The following is a 19340-nucleotide window of genomic DNA, read 5'->3' on the forward strand; positions in this document are numbered from 1 at the left end:
ATGTTTATAGTCAATATTACTTCAAAATAATGCGCCTGTTCTGTTGTAACTTGAAATCAACGTGGTTGTCTAATCTTCGTCAAAGCTCAAGATAGAATGGCATTACACAGGGAGCGGCAATACAGTGCATTAGTTTCAGTGCATTCAGTACGCTGCTATGGGACGCATGACACATACTCCCGTTTTAATGAAGACGTAGAGTTCTACAGATCTATGTCTCTTTGATGCTAATTGTTAAGCAACAACGACGATTGTGTTTTCCGTATTTTATGAATATATGTAGGTAACAATATTGGGGGAGGGCTGGGGGTTTTGCTCATTTTAGGGGGCTCAAGTCCCCCAAAACCCCCTCTTGGTGGCGCCACTGTTCGTATCAGTGTGAATACTTTCTTCATCATAATGCAATATTTAACATCTCATTTTGTGAGGGTCGCGGGTTCGCACCCTTGTCGCGCCAAACATGCTCGCCCTTTCAGCCGTGGGGGCATTATAATGTGACGGTGAATCCCACTATTCGTTGGTAAAAGAGTAGCCCAAGAGTTGGCGGTGGGTGGTGTTGACTAGCTGCCTTTCCTCTAGTCTTACACTGCTAAATTAGGGCACAGATAGCCCTCGAGTAGCTTTGTGCGAAATTAAAAAACAAACAAACTCATTTTATGAACTTTTCTTTCTAATTGATAAAATCAACTGGGATCAAACCATGATATCAGATTCTTTCCGTTACTCTTATATTATACTTTTAACAATGGTATACATTTACGTGTAAAACAAGAGCTATATTATAGTTTATTTAATAAAATGATTTGAGCTTATAAAAATTACAAATCGAAAGAACAAAGTCTCTGATATCTCCTTGTGGTTCCACGATATTTTTTTTCAATTTTAAAAAATAGATTCCCTCTGAAAAACTATTGTCGTTTATGCACACAACACACTGTAACTATTTTAAATGATTTGCTTATAACTCGTGTACATCAATGAAGTTTCAAGTGCATTATCTTTTTCTACAAACTTCAGGCCGTTTTCATTATATTGTTTACGTGTAGCGTTGCTTTGACCCTAATTTCGAACCATTAACAACAGGGAGACAAGTTGGCAGGAGCTTATTTATTATTTTTATAAATGTTAATTAGCTATTTTACACTTTCATGTCGTATCTTCATTAGTTCTTTTCGATTATTTAGTAGATATAATGCTGTGTTTAGTTAACGTTACAAAAACGAATTAATTTTTTTAACGTTTACTATAGCCACTTTTAATTTTAAAGATATTTAAAAGATAACGTTTCAACAAATATTAACAGACTAATGGTGGGTCTAACTCACAAGTAAATTTACTTAGTGTTTTCGTTAATCGATCGAGTAACTTATTATGCGAGATTCGCACTACAACCCTTGAACTGAAACACCTTTATATTACTGACTCACTGTTTCACTTTACACATATTTATATCGTACCCGCGTTTTACTCTCTACACTAATTTTCTACATTAGAAAATTAAGCATCCTCTAGTAAACGTATAAATTTATAACACTAAAAGTTAAGCTGTTTACACAATAATATTTTTGCGAGAAAACAATGGAACACAAATGTTGCTGAGCTTTGTAACTTTAACACAATCATTAATGTGTCCTACAGTTCGTACAAATTGCATTAATTTTTGTTTCACAACAGAGTGCAACAAATGTTTTAAATAAAGATGAAATGCACAATGATCTCATTATTAGAAAAGGGGGCCAAAAATCATTCGTAATACGAAAAACGTGTGATATGTTTATTGTTAAGCGCATAGCTATATAAATGGACTACTCATGCAGTACACACTGCAAATATTTCAACTCGACGTTTAGCACAAATCTTCATGATTACTGCTGAAATAAAATACTGAGGGGCCACAAAACAAAATAAATATTGAAAGAAAGAACTTTTAATTCGTGTTTAAAGTTTGAATAACATACACCAGGTACCGCCACATACGCAGAATGTTTACAATAGTCAACCAGAAGTTTCTAATTGCAGTTGAATAGTGTTTGCGTGTCTCGGGGATAGAAGTTGGATAGTAGTAACACTAACAGTTCCAACTTATTTAATTAATTATTCGAGATTTAAACAATATGGAGCCAATTGAAATGGCAAAGAAGGCAGCTGCATGGAAAGCAGTAGATCTCCATGTGAAGGTGAGTGTAATATGATTTGTAAATTATAACACTTTAACAGTCTTTAGTCATAAATTATAGACTAAAAATAAAAGAATTTGGGAGCTACTAGTTTTAGTTGTTACTATTAGGTATTAAATTTTAAATTAAATGTCTAAGAATTAGAATGTTGACTCACTAGTGCATAGTGGTAGTAGTAATACTGCTACTACTACTAGTACTATACTTGTTATTATTATTATTTTTTGGGTTTCTATACTTAATTTTTCTCTTTTTATAAAACTAAAATAGAACTTACAACCTGGTGAAAATAAAAAAGTACTGTTTATAAAAGAGAGAACTATAATATATTAGTGTATAACATATATTATGCTGAATTATAACTTTTAATCCTATTAAATTTGAATTTAAAGAGTCACTCTTTAATCATACGTAATTCACAATAAAATTTCAAATACAAAGAAAAAGCTATGTAGTGTTTCTTGTAAAGTTAACTATAACATAAGTTATGAGTAAAGTGGCATTTTTCTAACAGCCCTACAATAGTTAACTTATAGCATTGTTTCATGTTTTAATAACTGATTGGTAACTTAGTTTTCTATCAATATTAAAATAAGTAAGTACTTTTATTTACCACATTATTACAACTGCTGTCATATAACATATAAGATGTAGGCATTTTGATGAGTTCATATTTATTAACTAACCCTTTAAGAACAGTTTTTTTTTCATTGTACTATATTTGCTACTGCTCCACATTGTGAATGTTTATTTCCATTAATTTTGTTCACAACAAAAAAATTTCTTCAGTCAACAGTCTTTCTGTCCCTGCTCCACAAATTCAGTTAGAAGGATCTAACTTTAAAAATCACCTGTTAAATAGGACAGGTAAAAGTTAGTTGCTGTCTCTTTAAAACATTTGGCCCAAATTTTAATTTTTACTATTGTGAATGAAATGTGAGCAGTAGAAGTTATGTTTCATGAAAAACGTCATATTTATATAAAATATAAGTAGATTTTGGAAGTATGTTATTTTACTAGTTGAACAAATGATTTAGTACTTAAAAAATCAGATCTTACAATGTAACTAGGGATGCACTGATTTCTATTATTTGTCTATGCAAGTGAGTATACTATCTGGAGATAAAGCATGTTCAGAAATATTTACCTGCATTATTTATTAAGTAATGTGACAAGTCTACCTGTTCAAAATTGTTTGTTGTGTTCCAGATAGGCTAATGTTACTAATGTCATGCACTTATTTCTGACTGTAAGTATGTTTATTTAATTATTTTAAGATATTTCTTTATCACTTAACTGGAATGATAGAGCTGTTCTTGTAACTTGCATTTAAATTGTATTCTTAAACTATGTTCTGGTTGTTCTGGTACTGGACCTCATGAAGTTGGATATGGCAGTTATAGTGTGACTGATATATTATTATACATTTTTCTTTGCTCTCAATCAGAAGTTCTTAGAATTTGTAATGTAGTTTTCTTTTATTTATGCTGTAATTGCTTGTTCAGGAACAATAAGATAATCTAGCTGGTACATCAGATCTAATAAGGTTGATTCAGGTAAGAATAACAATAACTAATTGGTGTTAAATAATTAAAATGTCTGATGTTATTAATTCTTTTCTCAATTCTGATTTAAAAATGACTTAAAAAAACTAATTGAAGTGAACTTTGTTTTTATGAAGAATCTTATTAGTTGAATTTAAGTGTTTTGTCTGTGGAGGCATGTGTTTTGTCCCATCATTTTTGTAAGCATTGGTCATTTTGTACTTGGGAAATCTTTGTATCTTTTATTTCATCTACGAGTGAGTTTGATGCCATTAACTTAAATAGCATCCAACCATCTTGGATATTTGTATCAGTTTTGTATTTATTGAGCTATATTAATTAAAATTAATGTAATTATTTTTATGAACTACTTAAACAGTTTGTATGGAACAAAATGGTGCTATTAGTGTAGTGAATAATGTGGCTATGTTATAATTCCTCATTTTAAACATTGTAACTATGAAGAGAGAGACCTTATGACTTGTTTTCTGGAGTGTAGCTGTACTGATTCAGATGTTTTAAATGGTTTAGGTTGATGAATAATCTGTGTTGGAAGGTTTGTTAGATTGGTGGAAAGATGAGGTTAGGGATATAACCATAAACACTAATTGAAAGAAGTGTGCTGTAGAAGGCTGGACAATTGGTCCATCACAGCTATCTGTGGAAACCCACCTTTGAGAAAATTAAACAATTTAAACCTGCTCTTTAATTTTAATGAATTCATCAATTCCTTCCCTTTAACCACATAACTTGTGAGGATCAACTGTTGAAGATGATAACTCATTCATTAAGCTAGTCATCTTGTTGGAAAAGATTATCGAAAGGTTGGCAAGATAAAAACCCTGGATTTTATTTTTCTGTATCTTGAAGACAGAAAGACATAAAAATAAAAACAAGAAAAACTTGAAACAGAGTGGATATAAAACTTTCTCAAATGCAACGACCATGTCTTCCTTTGTTGTCCTTATTTATGTTTTGGTCACATTCTTCTATTTTGTTTTTAAAATTTTAATGACATCTTTTAAAAAGTGTCTAAAATGATTTTAAAGCGATAAAAAAGTTACAATTTTTCCTGAAACTGAATTTTAAAATTTATTTGAAACATTTTCTGACATTTGACATTTTTAGATTTCATCTCCAATGTTATAAAAGTTTAATATTTCAAACAAAAATATTCTTAAAAAACCAGTTAAACTTACTATAAGTATTTTTCAAAAATAGAGAGAGAGAGAGAGAGAGACATCCATTAGAAGTTTAAGGTTTTTAAACTGGAAATATAATTGGCTTGTAGAAATTTTTTTTTTTTAAATTAACAAATCATCAATCTGCTAATCCTTGTTTCTGTAATTTGTAAATATTAACAACAAGCCTCATAGTTCCACAACCACCAGTTATCAGTTAGATTCAGATTTACTTATGACATAAAGTTAACTGTTTATACACATGTACTTACCATCAGTTCTCATATCCTGTTCATGAAGGTAATTGTTACACTTCTTTCACTTTAAAACTACTATATGTAGAATAATAAAACTACACCAGACACATGTAAGAGATAGTGACTCTTGTACAAAATATGTTACCATATAACCCAAGTACTTTCAAAAGTTGGACTTTTCTTTTTTAGGGACGAACAGCTAGAAAACTTTATGGTATATAAAAATTGAACATGTATATAATAGATACACAGATACTTAGTGTAGCAGACCAATACAGTGAAGGAATTTATACACACACAGATTCTTAGTGTACCAGACCAATACAGTGAAGGAATTTACACACACACACACACACACACACACACACACACACAGATTCTTAGTGTAGCAGACCAATACAGTGAAGGAATTTATACACACACAGATTGTTAGTGTAGCAGACCAATACAGTGAAGGAATTTATACACACACACACACAGATTCTTAGTGTAGCAGACCAATACAGTGAAGGAATTTATACACACACAGATTGTTAGTGTAGCAGACCAATACAGTGAAGGAACTTATACACACACATAGTCTTGGTGTAGCAGACCAATACAGTGAAGGAATTTATACACACACACACAAACAGATTCTTAGTATAGCAGACCAATACAGTGAAGGAATTTACACACACACACACACACACACAGATTCTTAGTGTAGCAGACCAATACAGTGAAGGAATTTATACACACACACAGTCTTGGTGTAGCAGACCAATACAGTGAAGGAATTTATACACACACACAAACAGATTCTTAGTATAGCAGACCAATACAGTGAAGGAATTTACACACACACACACACACAGATTCTTAGTGTACCAGACCAATACAGTGAAGGAATTTACACACACACACACAGATTGTTAGTGTAGCAGACCAATACAGTGAAGGAATTTATACACACACACACACAAACAGATTCTTAGTGTAGCAGACCAATACAGTGAAGGAATTTATACACACACAGATTGTTACAGACCAATACAGTGAAGGAAACACACACATAGTCTTAGTGTAGCAGACCAATACAGTGAAGGAATTTATACACACACACACAACACACAGATTCTTAGTGTAGCAGACCAATACAGTGAAGGAATTTTATACACACACACACAGATTCTTAGTGTAGCAGACCAATACAGTGAAGGAATTTATACACACACACAGATTGTTAGTGTAGCAGACCAATACAGTGAAGGAATTTATACACACACAGATTGTTAGTGTAGCAGACCAATACAGTGAAGGAATTTATACACACACACACAAACAGATTCTTAGTGTAGCAGACCAATACAGTGAAGGAATTTATACACACACAGATTGTTAGTGTAGCAGATTAATACAGTGAAGGAATTTATACACACACAGATTCTTAGTGTACGAGACCAATATAGTGAAGGAATTTATATACACACACAAATTATTAGTGTATAGAAGTGAATTACAGTATAGACTTGTTTACTGTACATTTATATGTATAGAAATGAATTACAGTGTAAACATTTGTACTATACTGTTATATGTATAGAAGTGAATTACAGTGTAGACTTATGTACTGTACAGTTATATGTATAGATGTTAATTACAGTGTAAATTTGTGTAAGGTACTGTTATATGTATAGAAGTGAATTACGGTATACACCTGTGTACTATAGTTTGTGTGTGTGTGTGTGTGTGTGTGTGTGTGTGTAAGTGCTGTTATATATGTAGAAGATGCTTTTGACAGCAAAATTTAAGTAGAGGTTATATGAACTTCTCTGAAAAGAGTTTGGTATATGACATCAAATATTCTGGTACATATTGAAATCATTGGATGTCTTATATTCATTAGGTTATTTTTGTTTCTTGCAGGACAACTTTATTGTGGGTGTTGGAAGTGGATCAACTGCAGTATATGCGATGGAAAGATTGGGTGAAACATGTTTATTTATCTTACATTGACGTTGCATGCTTACATTGGCACTCACAGACGTGATAATCTGGTTATCTTTAGAAGTTTGAAGTTGAGTGCTGGGGTCTATATATATATATAGAATCCTTATCATAAGAGTGAGGGGTTGTGACTGGTTTCAATAAAACTTTGTCACCAGTAATGTGGGTGCAATTCTGTTTTTTATGAAAATAACATACAATGTGATCTGTAATAAGTTATACTTTGATTGAAAGTAGAGAAATCCTCTGGATGTGCATGATTTGTGCAGGCATTTAGTTTTTCTGTGACATGACACGAGTCACCGATCCTGAAAGAGTAAAACTTGATATTCCCAGTTAGTACCTTTTAAAAATGCATTTGATTTTCATGAATAAAACAATCTATAATGTATTGGTGAATTTCTTGGTAGTGTTGGACATCAGTAATTGAAGTACATTAACTAATTATATTTGATATGTGTCACATATTGTTTAAATTATTACGTGTGCTATTATCACCTTGTGATACCTATAAATATATGCTTTTAATCTGTTTAATATTTGATTACTTTGTTAATTATGTCACATTTTGTTTAGCAGCCAAAGGAATAGACTTGCAGTAGGAATTTGTTATATTAGGAAAGTAATGAATGAAATATGGTGTTTAAATATACCTTCTTTCAGTAATAGATGTATTAAAAATTAAATTACCTTAGAGACTTGTGAGGGTAATTTCACCACTATAAATATACTAACCAAGCATTTCAAACTGTTATTCTAGGTTATTCACTAAATTTGACAAGTTTTTGACATCTAATGGTCTTTAGATGTAAATAACACGTTATGGTAGGGAAACAACGCATTTTTTATATCTAGTGGATGTTCATAGATTTGATACATGATTAATGTTAGTACCATAAACCAGAACATAAATATAAATAGTTTGTGCCAATAAACCCAGAAAAGCATTTTTTAAACTCTAGTACATGTTCCAACACATTGAAGAAGTGTTTTAAGGACTTTTTAACTTACTCATTTTGAGTTGATATAGATAGTTGATAATTTCCTGAAAACAAATTTGGGTTTTAAATTTTTCACTCTTTCTTAAGGAACAAATGAACCTCCATTGTCCATATCTGATTTTTATGTTCATTTTATTTATTCCCTCTACTTCCCCAAGAAAAAGAATTACATTTTTTTGGTACGGTTGTTTTATTCTTGTGACATAGTGTCTTATGGAAGAATAATGAAAAATAAGATAATCTGTTTAAGAACACATGTTCATAATTCAAGTCTCAGGTTTCGTAAGGACAACATTACTCAGTAAAACCAGTTAGACAAGTAGGTTATGTTACTGACCTTTAAAAGTATGTGACTGTTATAACCATGTTTATGGGTAGTTGATCATAGGACAACTACAATAAGAGGTTTTGCTTTTTAATACTTCACTTACAATTGATTTATTACAAAGTTTATCCCAACCTAGCAGCTGTATACAAGTACAATACTCTTGTAATTGTTATGAAGATTTTAGTCTTGTTTAATTACATAAAAACTTGTAGGTTTGAAAATGTAAAAGAAGCTCGTATTTACAAGTTTGGTAGAACCTCCGTATTACTTAACACTTACCTGTGTTAACCTTAGGTAGTTGTTATTAATTCAACTAGAGATATATGTATTTACAAGTTTGGTAGAACTTCCGTATTACTTAACACTTACCTGTGTTAACCTTAGGTAGTTGTTATTAATTCAACTAGAGATATATGTATTTACAAGTTTGGTAGAACCTCTGTATTATTTAACACTTACCTTGTGTTAACTTTATTGAGTTGTTATTAATTCAGCTAAAGATACATGTATTGACAAGTTTGGTAGAACATCTGTATTATTTAACACTTACCTTCTAGATCTGATTGTTTTGGTTGGTTTCATTGTACTTACTCATTTAAATTGGATTTACAAAAGTTTTGTGATCTTCATAGAAATAAAACTGTTACTTCAAACAAAACAGAATAATTGATCTCAATAAATGAATTATTATGTTTTTTATTACTATCTAACTTATACAAGAAACAACTATAATAACAGTGTTCTACATGTTATGTTTATGTATGTATTCTGGAACTGCTGTTTAGTGTTTTTAAACTACACTTGGGATGGATGATATTTTTAGATTGTAATTTTAAACTTTCACTACGTCCAGAGAGTATTGTATTTCAGTAGAAAATTTGCTAAAAACATCTTAAAATAACAGGTATGGAACCATGTGGTCTTTTAAAGCTGTTTTCTGTTCCACACCAAACTTTAGAGAAATGTAAAAGCTTAAACCCACTCTTTACATCTCATTTCATAAGGTGCTATAATGTTTTGTAGTCTAAATAAATAAAAATTATTTATTTTATATAAATATAGCTTCAAGGGTTAAAGAAGAAGGACTAAAGATTCTGTGTGTCCCAACATCATTTCAGGTGAGCTGTATAGTAGTTTAATGTATTCTGTGTGTCCACACTTTGTTTCAGGTTAGTTGTATAGTAGTTTAATGTATTCTGTGTGTCCTCACATTGTTTCAGGTTAGTTGTACAGTAGTTTAATGTATTCTGTGTGTCCTCACATTGTTTCAGGTTAGTTGTATAGTAGTTTAATAAATTATGTGTGTCCACACTTTGTTTCAGGTTAGTTGTGCAGTAGTTTAATGTATTCTGTGTGTCCACACTTTGTTTCAGGTTAGTTGTGCAGTAGTTTAATGTATTCTGTGTGTCCACACTTTGTTTCAGGTTAGTTGTGCAGTAGTTTAATGTATTCTGTGTGTCCTCACGTTGTTTCAGGTTAGTTGTATAGTAGTTTAATGTATTCTGTGTGTCCACACTTTGTTTCAGGTTAGTTGTACAGTACTTTAATATATTCTGTGTGTCCACACTTTGTTTCAGGTTAATTGTATAGTAGTTTAATGTATTCTGTGTGTCCACACTTTGTTTCAGTTAGTTGTAGTAGTTTAAATTCTGTGTGTCCTCACATTGTTTCAGGTTAATTGTATAGTAGTTTAATAAATTGTGTGTCCACACTTTGTTTCAGGTTAGTTGTATAGTAGTTTAATATATTCTGTGTGTCCACACTTTGTTTCAGGTTAATTGTATGGTAGTTTAATAAATTGTGTGTCCTCACGTTGTTTCAGGTTAGTTGTATAGTAGTTTAATAAATTATGTGTGTCCACACTTTGTTTCAGGTTAGTTTTGCAGTAGTTTAATGTATTCTGTGTGTCCTCACGTTGTTTCAGGTTAGTTGTATAGTAGTTTAATATATTTTGTGTGTCCACACTTTGTTTCAGGTTAGTTGTACAGTACTTTAATATATTTTGTGTGTCCACACTTTGTTTCAGGTTAGGTATACAGTAGTTTAATATGCATTATTGAGTTCTACTTAAAAATCCTTCAAACATTGTTGATTTATCTAGAAAAATTATGAAAATCAGAGATTTAATTGAAGATTAAGTTGATATTTGTGATGAGACGAATGTTTGCTTAGTTAGTAGCGAGGTGATGAATCTCAACTGCTTGTGTGTGTGATGTTAATGATATTCAGTACTTTTTGTGTGAATCTAAACTGCATGAGTGTGGTGTTAATAGTGTTTGTTGGTTGTTTTATAAACTTGATTATTTAAATTTTGTTTCTACAGTCTAGACAGATCATTAAACAGTTAGGCCTAACACTGACAGACTTAGAGGAGTACCCACAGGTAGGTGAAAACAATCTATTACAAGTTTTTGTAGTGAAACTATTATAGATGTAATATAATCTTTGACTAGCTCTCTTGAAATGAGTTAAACTGTCTAATGTAGACATTCTATACTTTTTGATTGGCAAGTTTTGATACCATCTAATGTGGTCTCGCCTTGTTTGAATGAGTAAAACTGATTAGTGTTTAGTTTGCAAATGTTTCTTTGTGCCCACTCTGCAGTAGTTGATTGGTCAGTTTATATTGACCTTATCTTCCCTCAGCTTGATGTTGCTATTGATGGAGCTGACGAAGTGGACCACAATCTGACCCTCATCAAGGGAGGAGGCGGATGTCTCACTCAAGAGAAAATCGTTGCATCCTGTGCTGAAGATTTTGTCATCATAGCTGATCATAGGTAAAGTTTTTTCTTCAACTCTTCATCATAATTGATCTTCAGTATAGTTTTTTCTTTATATTCATCATAGTTGATCATTGGTATAGAGTTTCTTCCACTTCCTTGTAGTGTTTCACAGTGAGTTTCTTTTATAACAATTCTGTCAGAAGTGTTGGTTCTGTCATTAAATGTTTGTCACATCAATCAACAATTGTGATATCAGTTTCAGTATAGGATAGGTAACCTTTTTAATGTGTATGACTTTTAGTATCAGTTTTGGATAGCTAGACTTCTTAATGGTGTGACTTCAGTTTCAGTATAGGATGGCTAGTCTTCTCAATGATGAATGACTTTCAGTATAGGATGGCTGTCCTTTTTAATGGTGTATGACTTTCAGTATCAGTCTCAGTATACGATAGCTAGTCTTTTTAATCATGTATAACTTTCAGTATCAGTATACGATAGCTAGTCTTTTTAATCATGTATGACTTTCAGTATCAGTTTCAGTATAGGATGGCTATCCTTTTTAATGTGTATGACTTTCAGTATCAGTTTTGGATAGCTAGACTTCTTAATGGTGTGACTTCAGTTTCAGTATAGGATGGCTAGTCTTCTCAATGATGAATGACTTTCAGTACAGGATGGCTGTCCTTTTTAATGGTGTATGACTTTCAGTATCAGTCTCAGTATACGATAGCTAGTCTTTTTAATCACGTATAACTTTCAGTATCAGTATACGATAGCTAGTCTTTTTAATCATGTATGACTTTCAGTATCAGTTTCAGTATAGGATAGCTAACCTTTTTAATGTGTTTGACTTTTAGTATCAGTTTTGGATAGCTAGACTTCTTAATGGTGTGACTTCAGTTTCAGTATAGGATGGCTAGTCTTCTAAATGATGAATGACTTTCAGTATAGGATGGCTGTCCTTTTTAATGGTGTATGACTTTCAGTATCAGTCTCAGTATACGATAGCTAGTCTTTTTTAATCACGTATAATTTTCAGTATCAGTATACGATAGATAGCTAGACTTTCAGTATCAGTTTTTAATCATGTATGACTTTCAGTATCAGTTTCAGTATAGGATGGCTATCCTTTTTAATGTGTATGACTTTCAGTATCAGTTTCAGTATAGGATAGCTAGCCATTTTAATGGTGTATAACTTTCAGTTTCAGTAGAGGATATCTAGTCTTCCTTATGATTTGTGACAAACTTCAAATACAAGAGTAGCAACTAATGTCACAAGAAGTAAAACGAAGGTTTCTTATACTTTTTGATAGGGGAAATAAATATTTGAGTAAAAATATGTTTATAGGTTTACTGGAATTATCAGATTCAGCATGCTGTAGTGTGAAATTTTAAAGAATTTGGAATAAGAATTGTTGTAAACAACACAAGGAGATGAACTGGTGGGCATTTAGTTGTATTTATATTTTTCATTTGGTGTCTCTTTTTATAAAATATTCTATAAAACTTGTTTATGATAAAACACCTTATTTTGATGCCCTCTGTCATTATTGGTACCAAACTTGCTGAGACAGGCTGCTCATAAAAATCAAAGCTCTTAATTACAAACAATATTTTCAACCTTTTCACATTTCTAATGGTTTATATAGGTAAGGGTGTGATATCTTTAATTCAGTTTTGGTTTCTACTTGATTGTAGAAAGGACTCTAAACACCTTGGACAAAACTGGACCAAAGGCATTCCTATTGAAGTGATACCCATGGCTTATGTACCAGTTCAAAGGAGACTTGAAAAACTTGGTGGCATTCCTGTTCTAAGAATGGCCAAAGCTAAAGCAGTAAGTGTGAAAACAATATTTCAGGTTATGAAAAAAGAAAATGTTTGTGGATGTAAAAATGTTTCATGTATTCTTTGTGTGTGTGTGTGTGTGTGTGTGGTGGTGGTGGTGGTGGGGGTGTTTGTGTGACTGTACACCTAGTTCTGCGAGTGTACTATAAAGGTGAAGGTTGTGTGTTTGGCTGTACACCTAGTTCTCTGAGTGTACTATAAAGGTGAAGGTTGTGTGTGGCTGTACACCTAGTTCTCTGAGTGTACTATAAAGGTGAAGGTTGTGTGTTTGGCTGTACACATAGTTCTCTGAGTGTACTATAAAGGTGAAGGTTGTGTGTTTGGCTGTACACATAGTTCTGTGAGTATACTATAAAGGTGAAGGTTGTGTGTTTGGCTGTACACCTAGTTCTCTGAGTGTACTATAAAGGTGAAAGTTGTGTGTTTGGCTGTACACCTAGTTCTCTGAGTGTACTATAAAGGTGAAAGTTGTGTGTTTGGCTGTACACCTAGTTCTCTGAGTGTACTATAAAGGTGAAGGTTGTGTGTTTGGCTGTACACCTAGTTCTCTGAGTGTACTATAAAGGTGAAAGTTGTGTGTTTGGCTGTACACCTAGTTCTCTGAGTGTACTATAAAGGTGAAAGTTGTGTGTTTGGCTGTACACCTAGTTCTCTGAGTGTACTATAAAGGTGAAAGTTGTGGTTTGGCTGTACACCTAGTCTCTGAGTGTACTGTTTGGCTGTACACCTAGTTCTCTGAGTGTACTATAAAGGTGAAGGTTGTGTGTTTGGCTGTACACCTAGTTCTCTGAGTGTACTATAAAGGTGAAGGTTGTGTGTTTGGCTGTACACCTAGTTCTCTGAGTGTACTATAAAGGTGAAGGTTATGTGTGGCTGCACACCTAGTTCTCTGAGTGTACTATAAAGGTGAAGGTTGTGTATGGCTGTACACCTAGTTCTGTGAGTGTACTATAAAGGTGAAGGTTGTGTGTATAGCTTACACCTAGTTCTGTGACTGTACTATAAAGGTGAAGGTTGTGTGTTTGGCTGTACACATAGTTCTGTGACTGTACTATATATATAAATGAGCTACAAATCTACAGCTTTTGGATAAATATGTACAATTCGTAGTTATCAGTTAACATTCTAAAGCTACTTTACAAATTTGTACAAGTGATAGGTGTCAGCTGGGGTACTTCAGTGTCTGTATCATTCATACAATACCTCGATGTAATTTAAAATTCCACATCTTCTGTATAATTATGTAATATTCCAAGGTATCAGTGTTTTCCAGCTTTTTCTAGTATAGACAATTCTCATTTGCTATGACTTTCCAATAATAACTTTAGTAAAATGTGTATAAGTATAGTTTTCTTTATGTAGGGACCAGTTGTAACTGACAACGGTAATTTTATTCTTGATTGGAAGTTTTCAGTCATTCAAGATTGGGAAAGTTTAAACCAGACCATTAAGATGATAACAGGTTAGTGTTGAAACAGTTGACAGATTTTTATAATGTAGTTTCTTGTTAACTAGAGAATTAAGATTACTCTTACTGGTCAGTATAGTATGTGTTGAAAGAGCTTGTAGTCAATGTAGTATGTGTTGAAAGATCTAGTGGTCAGTGTAATATGTACTTGTATAGTATGTGTTGAAAGAGCTAGTGGTCAGTGTAATATGTGTTAAGATCTAGTGGTCAGTGTAATATGTGCTTGTGTTAAGATCTAGTGGTTAGTGTAATATGTACTTAATAAAAACATTTTTAACATTTAATTTTTTATTAGTTTTTAATAGTAATTTGAATAAAAATATTTTTAATGAAGAAGGATAAATGTTATCTATTTTTAAGGTGTTGTGGAGACTGGACTCTTTGTGGGAATGGCTAAAAAGGTTTACTTTGGACAAGAAGATGGCAGTGTAGTTGAGAGAGAAATTCCAAAGTGATTTCTCGACATGTGTTGAAAATGCCTGTTCTTATGTAGTTTATACAAGTCTTTTCTCAATTGTTTTTTGTTTTGTAATTTAAGTTATTGTTTATAAAAGGTCAGAAGAAGTATTAATTGACAAAAGTAATTTTCTGGTCTATAGAATCAAAAGCAAAACTATCCTTTAGTGTTTTTAAGTAGCATCTCATTTAAGTAAGGAAGCATGCATTAATATCAGGGAACTTTAATGTGACACCAACAGTTTTTTACAGTTGGAATTGAAAATAGTGACTTGAGAAACTAGTTCACCTCCTCTAACATTTACACATTATATATCAACTTAAACTTGTTTGCATCTGATGATTCTAGTTATAAATGGTCTACAGCTAATAAAAATAATTAGTTGTTTCAATGTATGATAAAATGTTGTTAACATGCCTTGATGTTGTTTTTTGTTAAAATATAATGGTTTTTTTTCTGTCATTACAGTCCAGAATACCAATATTTCTGAAACTAACCAGTTATACCCTTTACCATGAGGTTTACCTATCTGTTAGTTGCACACATTGATCATTTGATTATTGGAATTAATCAATCCTTTAGTTTTTATGTGATCATTGTGAGAATTCATTATTTTAGATTAATGAGATATTAATCTGATTATGACGGGCGATGGTTTCAGTTAGTTATGATTTAAACCTTTGATCACATGGTACATGAGAAAGGAAATTGTTTTTCTTTTGTTTCAAAACTTCGATAAAGAGAGTGTTTAGTTTGTTTTTGTTTACTCAGGTAGGTTATTCTGAAATCTTTGTAATATTTTGTTAATTGTTATTTTCTTGTAAAGAGGGCCAAAAGGAAGAAGAGAACATAGAATAAAACTAAATTTTTAATTAATTTATTCCACTGAGAGACTGTGAAAATATGTTAGAAGTAAAATAATATTTAGATTCTTGCCCCAAAAGTATTTCATTTTGATTTATCAAGTTTGAATCATCTGTCTTATATAAAACTGTAGTTTATGTGATGTATATTTTGATAAATATTGTTTACATGAGAGGATTGTATATTATGAATGTTGTTGTTTTTAAATTGTTTAAGAGAGAGGACATAGACATTTTCTGGTTGAAATGTCTAAGGGATGTTCTGTTTTTGTTTTTGGAATGAGGCATTTTGGCTTCTACCTGTAAACTGAAATGTTGTTTAATTCAAGAAATGAGACCAGAGCAATGCGTTAGAACTCTACCTTGTCATGGATATCCAGTAAGGATGTTTCACTCTTGTGGTTTATAACATTCTTTAATTCACAATGTGTTTCCTCTACTACAAATAACCTACTTGTGTATGGTCTGTAATCTGATGAGAACACAATATGGCTGTTAATACAATCTACTAAATTCTACTTTCAATTTTATCTTTTTTTACAACAACTGTTTTGGGGGACCAGCTTTGAAAATATTATAAATTAACTAAAACAGATCTTACAGGAGATTCTTCTAGTTAATAATCTGATGTGAAATTTTGGATCCTTATGCCGTGTGTAAAATATGTCACTTCTCCTTTAAGCTAAGTAGAGAATATGACATATATAGTCTTTAAATATGTAACAACTCTGTATACTATTAATAATTAAAGAATCAAATCTTTCTTGGTGTAAAACATACAAGCATCACTAACAGTTTAAAGATTTCTTAAATTAACTTAATGTTAATTATAATTAATTTAAAAACGTTTGTATCTTGTTCCTACTGAATTAATAATAGGTAGGCTGGGAAGGCATTGTGGTCATTGTGAAAAATGTAAAAGAATGGTTGAGTAACGTTTATGAAAATAATTAGTTTAGGTCCTTTTTGACTTCTGGTATTTTATTGAGTTCATTTTATTCCTAGTAGTTGGGGGCCCTTGGTTAATTTAGCCATGTAGAAATATATTGTTATTCCTACAATTGCAGTTGTCAAGCCTGCACTACCACATTTTGTTTTCATTGTTCTTGAGGAAATATTTTATTAAAGGTATTCGTGGGAAAAAAAGGAATTTTAATGGTTATTGGTTATGCCAATGGCAGTACATTTGTACTGTTGTGCTTATCCTGGCCACTAGTGTGTATCCTTACAGTAGTAATGGTACTGTTGTGATCATTCTGGTCACTAGTGTGTATTCTTACAGTAGTAATGGTACTGTTGTGGTCATCCTGGTCACTTGTGTGTATCTTTACAGTAGTAATGGTACTGTTGTGGTCATCCTGGTCACTAGTATGTTAATTCTGGTGTTAATTTTATTATTTCTTTAAAAAGTTTTAGACCTTTTCTGATTTCCAACGTAGTGTGATGGCCCATTTTGTAGTGTTATGCTTAACAGTGAACAAACGAACAAACAGGCAGTTGAGAGTAGGTAGAAAAATTATTTTTATGTCTTTAAATCTGTCAATTATTTACTGACCTCATACACTAATTTTATGGCTTTTTAAATTTCTTTTTAAGTTTTTTTTTACATTCCATTTATTTTTAACATCCTAGGAAATGATCTGTTTAAGTTTAAATAGACTATTTTTTCTTATTGTCGTATGTTGTATAAAAACAAAATATAAATCGTTTTAGAAGTAGTGAATGTGCTCCATATATTTTTGTGTTGTAGAACTTATGCTCACAGCAACTGAAAGGAATGAAATAAGTATTTCACCTGTTGTAAATGCTGTTTAAACTGTAAAGAAGAGAGCAGTATTTCCAGTTAAAATTTCATGTAATGAACTTTAAATAATTTTGTCTGATTCTTTCTACTTAGTTTTTATTTTCTATTGACAGTGTTTTATATTCTGTAACATATAATGTTTAGTAAATAAAAAACATTTCACATAGTTTATGTAGATTCAACAGAAAGTGTTGCAAAAGGAAAGATTTCCTATTGATCAATGATTGAAAACGTTGTTGTTGAAAAACCACTTTTAAGATCTTTATTATATATGATAAATGTACAAAACTGACCAAGGTCCATTGAAAACATGTATTATGAAAAGCAACTTGTAGTTTCTTTCTCTACATATGATTAATCAATTTCATCTTAAAAACGTTGAAACAGAAGATAGTTTGAACACATTTTATTATTTTAAGGTTTAGCACCACCTAGTCGCACACCTGATTTACAGTGATAGAAACCAGATCTCAATACTCGTGAATTACACAGATAGCCAGTTGTGTAACTTTGTGCTTACCTTCAAACAAAAAAAATCTTTATAAATATAAATAATAAATTGTACATGTCCAGTGAACTTAATTCACTTGTTTCAAGAATAAATGTGCTTGAGCCAGTCATATCTTCAAACTAACTAGCTAATTCACTTGTTTCCAGGATTAAATCTGCTCGAGCCAATCATATCTTCAAACTAACTAGCTAATCCGAGGGTCCAGAGTTCAAATTCCGTGAAACCAAATGTGCTTGCTCCTTTCAGCTATGGGGGTGTTATAATGTGATGGTCAATCTCACTATTTGGTAGAATAAAAGTAGCTCAAGAGTTGGCATAGGTGGTGATGACTAGCTGCTTTTCTTCTAGTCTTACACTGCTAACTTAGGGATGGCTAGCCCAGATTACTCTCATGTGGCTTTGTGCAAATTTCAACAAAACCAAAGAAAATGTTAAACAGTAACAAACAAGTGATATTCTATGTTCTGAAACTTCTTAAAAAACAGTGAATAAAGAAACGTTTTTATCTTGTTGTGTTGATGACTACCAGCTGTACTCCAAAATAGCTTAGTGGTAAAGTACTGGCCATGTTAGCTAGAGGTCATGGATTCAAGATCTGGTTATTGATTCTCCTTTCACTTAGTGGGATTTTCACTTAAAATTTAAAGTTTAAGTATTGTGTTTTCATATTGAATAATTCACACTTAAAATTAATTTTGTGAAGCTGTGTAAAGTATATTAGTTGCCTTAGTCACATGATTTTTGTTTTCTTTTTAATGGCTATCTTCTACCATCCCTAGTTTTGAACTGCCAACTAAAGGAAGGGTAACCAGCTAGCAGAACTCAGTGCCAAAGTTTGGGCTATTCTTTTTTGCTAATGAATAGAAAGACTGATGTAATATTATAACACCCCAACAGGGGAAGTATGTTTGGTTCAGGGATTCAAATTCACAAATTGTGAGTGAGACATTTTTACTTGTGGTTTAGTGTCTGTGGATTACCTGCTATTCCTCACTTTTTAATTAGTGATAGAAATATTTTTGAGAGTAGATATCACTCAGAGATTACCCAAGTGGTGAGTGACACAACTAATATTGGCTATTGTTGAAATATACTGTAATTGAACTTTTGTTTTTCCTGGATCATTTAGGTAAATAGTTACCTAGTAAACAGGAAAAAAGAAAAATTACAAGTTTCTGAAATCT

The 19340-nt window shown here is 31.9% G+C and overlaps 1 protein-coding gene across 1 annotated transcript; it reads left to right on the plus strand.

Annotated features, from left to right (window-relative positions):
• Positions 1-1976: 1976 nt before the first annotated feature.
• On the plus strand, positions 1977-17814 carry Rpi (Ribose-5-phosphate isomerase). The gene is made up of 8 exons (XM_076515821.1): positions 1977-2177; positions 7068-7128; positions 9540-9595; positions 10801-10860; positions 11124-11257; positions 12904-13042; positions 14416-14515; positions 14882-17814. The coding sequence occupies exons 1-8, from the start codon at positions 2115-2117 to the stop codon at positions 14974-14976; spliced, it is 708 nt and encodes a 235-aa protein (XP_076371936.1). The 5' UTR covers positions 1977-2114; the 3' UTR covers positions 14977-17814.
• The last annotated feature ends 1526 nt before the right edge of the window (positions 17815-19340 follow it).

The sequence above is a fragment of the Tachypleus tridentatus genome, chromosome 7, assembly GCF_004210375.1.
Source record: "Tachypleus tridentatus isolate NWPU-2018 chromosome 7, ASM421037v1, whole genome shotgun sequence".
In the NCBI taxonomy this organism is placed as follows: domain Eukaryota; kingdom Metazoa; phylum Arthropoda; class Merostomata; order Xiphosura; family Limulidae; genus Tachypleus; species Tachypleus tridentatus.